Below are 5000 nucleotides of genomic sequence, written 5' to 3' on the forward strand. Positions count from 1 at the left end.
CACATAGAAAGGTATGTGCATAGAAAGACAAAAACGGATAGATTTATAAGCTCTACGCAGGTTAATGATTGCATAGACACACGTTCATATGCTCTCTGTCTAACAGACACACACATACAGTATACACATGCACACACACACACACACACACACACACACACACACACACACATACACAAACATTCACGCACACAAACCTATACACATACACACATACACACACACACACACACACACAAACATACACACACACACACACACAAACCTATTCACATACACACATACACACAAACATATACACATACACACATACACACACACACACACACACACACACCGCACACAAACTGACGCATCTACCCACGTGCACACACTCCTACACCCACCCCCCAGTCCCAAATAGTATTAGTTCCCCACGTAATGGGACACCAATGGAGATGAACCAGCCATGGCTCCTAATGGACAGGACTGGGCCTGTTTACTACATTACCCACAATCCCCTTCCCCCTGAGAGGCCTCAGCCTCATTAGCTGCCAAGTTGACGGCCATCGTCACTTTCTCTCCCTCTCTCTCTCTCTCTCTCTGTCTCTCTCTTTCTCTCGATCCCATTTATATTCTGTTTATTTCTTCTTTCATACAGCCTGGGCTTTTGTCATTTCTCGTTTAATTGAGTCACTTTCTCTCTCTCTCTCTCTCTCTCTCTCTCTCTCTCTCTCTCTATTTCTGCCCAGCTCTCTGGACAGTCCCTGCAAGAGTGAATAATTTCAATGGAATAAATAAGCGGAAATCATGTGTTTGATAAAGTCAAAGCTGGTGAACGCTCCATGATCAAATTACAGGGATGATTGTATTAATTTCACTCAACTGAATTTTGCAATACTCGCAGTAAAGAAACTCACAGCCGGGGTTGACTACAATTCATCTTGTAGAATCTGAATTTATACCGATGACAATGCATGTGGCTTAATGAGTATTATATTTTAGCACTGCATTTAAAATCTTTTGAGCTTTCCTGTTGGGAATCGATCATCAGATTAAAAACATCCACGTTGATAGTGTTTTATTTTGTGATTTAAATTTGTCTTTTCTTAGCGAATCGTTGCGCAGGAAAGGCCTCGCCCCTCCAGGTGAGAGGTGCTGCCCGTCCCTGCGGGTGACACCGGGGAGGTCCTTCGAGTGCATTAGTGCTGGAGGGCCTCTTGGCGGCTGCCCCGGGCCCGGTCGGACGTAGAGCCCCATTAGTCACTGTGCCACCAGTCAGGACCCTGGGGAGAGGAGCTTGAGTTGCGTCTGTCCACTTAGCCCTGATTAGCCGGCTAAACGCTAAGGCTGCTGCCATTAATATTACAGCCGGACCTTAACCCCTCGCTTTGGAGCGCTCTCAGAGATCGTAGACGAGTAAATGGGCCGTGGGATCCCAATTAGGAGCAAGATTAGGGATTGATTGGACCATTATGATAATATGGCAGCTTGTATGGAGATGCCAGCGAGCTGCATTGTGATGAGTTTGTGTGCGTGTGTGTGTGTGTGTGTGTTTGTGTGTGTGTGTGTGTGTGTGTGCGTGTGTGTGCGTGTGTGTGTGTGTGTGTGTGTGTGTGTGTGTGTGTGTGTGTGTGTGTGTGTGTGTGTGTGTGTGCGTGTGGTGGGATGTGTGTGGTGTGCATGTGCAGTATCCATGTTCTTTCATGCATGTACTGTGTGTTTATGAGTGTTTGTGTTTTTAGGGAATTGCATACATTTACTGTCTTTTCCATAGAGTATGTATATGTGTGTGTTTGTCTGGTGTGCATGTGTGTTTATATGACATGCCTGGGCTCACCTGCATCAACCCTGTGTGTGTGTGTGTGTGTGTGTGTGTATGATTATAATTTTTTGCAATGTATATATGACTCATGGACGTTTTAGAATATATATTCTCCATTGATTACAATCAAAATGAAGAGGAAAGTGAACTTGGAAAAATAAACACTCATCAATAATTAATAATAATAATAATTACATTATGTCATTTAGCATTAGACAGATTTCTCCAAAGCCACTTTGAATAAGTGGAATGCCGGGTCTAAAATAAGTAAAGTAATATCAGGCGAACGCGACATTGGCGCGAACTTTAAGGCACCAGCCTGTCCCGTCCCCACTCCACCCTGACCCTGTCCTACCTCCACCCTCCCTCCACCCTATCCATCAGCCTGTCGTTCCTGGTCCTGAGGCACTGAGGTTCTTGGCGCTGTCCGTGGTGCTGAACCAGACCAAACAGAGATGAGTAACAACGCATGCATTGTGTGTGTGTGTGTGTGTGTGTGTGTGCGTGCGTGCGTGCGTGCGTGCGTGCGTGCGCGTGCTTCCAGGCATGCGTATCCTGGTCAACCTCCTCCTCGACACTCTCCCCATGCTGGGAAACGTTCTGCTGCTCTGCTTCTTCGTCTTCTTCATCTTCGGCATCATCGGCGTGCAGCTGTGGGCGGGGCTTCTGAGGAACCGCTGCTACCCCGAGGAGAACTTCACCCTGTGAGTCCCTGTGTGTGTGTGTGTGTGTGTGTGTCACTGTTAAAAGGGAAATGTTTGACAAAATTAAATACTTGTACAGTATAGCATTGATTGCAGTGCTTTAATGATTCAATAATTGTCCGAGTTTTGAAAATTCTATGTTTTAGTGTTTTTGAACAGTCCGTCCATCTCTTTAAAATAGCTTCATGGCTTGCTTTTTTTTACGTGTTTGTTTGTGTGTGTGTGTGTGTGTGTGTGTGTGTGTGTGTGTGCGTGTCACTGTTAAAAGTGGAATGTTTGACAACATTAAATACTTGTACAGTATAGCATTGATTGCAGTGCTTTAATAATTCAACAATTGTCAGAGTGTCGAAAATTCTATGTTTTAGTATTTTTGAAAATGTATTTTTAAAATCTCTGCCACCGTAAAGGTTAGCGTGCTTTTTCCGGGCACCCATCCCTCAACCCTGCGTCTATCTCTTTAAAATAGCTTCATAGCTTGCTTCTTTACGTGTGTGTGTGCGCGCTCTCTCTCCTTTCATAAGCTCCAATCGCTCACTGTTACTCGAGATGATTAATTGCTTCATCTATTCAATTTACTCATATTGCCGCCGGGACAATAAGGCTCCTCTCTGACTGCACCGCTCAATTCCAACGTCTCTCTCTCTCTCTCTCTCTCTCTCTCTCTCTCTCTCTCTCTCCCTCTCCCCCGCCATCCCTCCCACTCTCTCGCTCTCATGACCGGCTCTCCGCAGTGCACATAATCAGGCGTATTACAAACCCTACGTTTTGACAAAACAAACATCAGCACGTCACACACTTCTCTTGTCCTCTCTCTCCCCCTCCCCCTCGCTCTGCCTTTCAGACCTCCGTTGTTTTGCTCCCCAAACTCTCTAATTGAAGACTCTCACCCCACGTTGTTTAGCGCCACAATCACCAAACTTTTATTTTTAATTTTTTTTAATTTTCATTTGATCACTCGTTTAGCCGGCGAAGCGCCGCGGGGGCTTTACACCTCTCTTTGGCAACGGCAGCAAGAGCGGCAGCGGCTTTGACCTCTCGTTCAACCGGGATCGTGTTCCCTTGCGGTGATTCCGTTTTTACCGGCATCGAGTTTCCGACGACCCATTGAGTCCAATCAGGGCGATGATTGCCAAGAACCTCAAAATTACAACCATCCCAAGGGAGAAAAAAAAGAAAGAGGGAAAATAAAATAAAAAAATCAATTAAGAAAAAATACAAAATTAAAGAAAAATGAAAATTTTAAGAATAAAACTAAAATGACAGCCATCTCTCCACGAACCAACTAGGTACCGTGTACTTGACATCAAATCTGCTGAAAGTTCTATTGTTTGTCTTTTAATCGTTCCATTCATGTGTCTTTTCTTTAAATGATCTTTCCAATACTTACTTTGCAACTGGCCCCTTTGAATTTGATTTTCCCGATCCAAGTCACAAATGAAAACAAAGCGATGAACGTGAAAAAACGGACACACATTTATACTGTATTAAATAAACAAATCATATCATGCATGATATGATTTTATTGTTTAATTCTGTGAAAGAGTTTTCGTCAAGACACAAGACAAAATTGTGGATTCCCTCATGAACTCCCTGTTGCAGAGTAGAGATAGAGTAGAGGTAAATTAGAGGGTGGTAGAGGGAGGGAGAGGCATAGTAGAGGTAGAGTAGAGGGAGGTAGAGTGGAGTAGAGGTTTAAGTAGAGTTAACTCCCTCGTCCCTCTCTTCTTATTTTCCAGTTCAGTGATTCAATGTTGATCTGTGACGTCATCGTGGATTCAACATCAGTTCTGTCTCTAATCTTCATTTTATCAACGTGAAAGTAAAAGTAATAGTTACAGTAAAAGTAAACGTAACAGTTAAAGTAAAAGTAATAGATAAAGTAAAAGTAATAGTTTAAGTAAAAGTGATAGTGAAAGTAAAAGTAAAAGTGAAAGGAAAAGTAATAGTTAAAGTAAAAGTAAAAGTGAAAGTAAAAGTAATAGCGAAAGTAAAAGAAATAGTGATAGTAAAAGTAATAGTTTCAGTAAAAGTGATAGTGAAAGTAAAAGTAATAGTGAAAGTAAAAGTGAAAGTGAAAGAAAAAGTAATAGTGAAAGTAAAAGTAAAAGTAATAGCTAGAGTAAAAGCAATAATTAAAGTAAATGTAAAATAATAGTTCAAGTAAAAGTAATGCATTAGTCATGTGCATTCAATGTGCAGAAATAACATCCTCATGGTCTGCATATTAAAGAGAACCATAATTAGTGACTCAGTAATTACCAGAGTAATTATCCTCCGGTCAGACCCTGTGCACCTTCTGAATGAATACTTTGTTCTGCACTTGCTCTTTGGTTCCAATCTGCAGCATCACACACACACACACACACACACACACGCACGCACACACACACAAACACACACACACACACATGCACACCCACGCGCACACACACACACACACACACACAGACACACAAACACACACACATAAGAATACACTCTGCAGAGGT

At 42.7% G+C, this 5000-nt stretch overlaps 1 protein-coding gene across 1 annotated transcript in view; it reads left to right on the forward strand.

The window, feature by feature from the left end:
- The window catches only part of cacna1ib (calcium voltage-gated channel subunit alpha1 Ib), a gene marked incomplete at its 3' end in the record, with an annotated part of 165957 nt that overhangs the window by 68869 nt on the left and 92088 nt on the right, over positions 1–5000 (forward strand). Inside the window, exon 5 of the mRNA XM_079998880.1 lies at positions 2349–2508. Within this exon, the coding sequence (XP_079855006.1) occupies positions 2349–2508 (160 nt within the window). The remainder of the gene's footprint in view (positions 1–2348; positions 2509–5000) is intronic.

This window comes from Zeus faber (genome assembly GCF_960531495.2).
Source record: "Zeus faber genome assembly, chromosome: 4".
Classification (NCBI taxonomy): domain Eukaryota; kingdom Metazoa; phylum Chordata; class Actinopteri; order Zeiformes; family Zeidae; genus Zeus; species Zeus faber.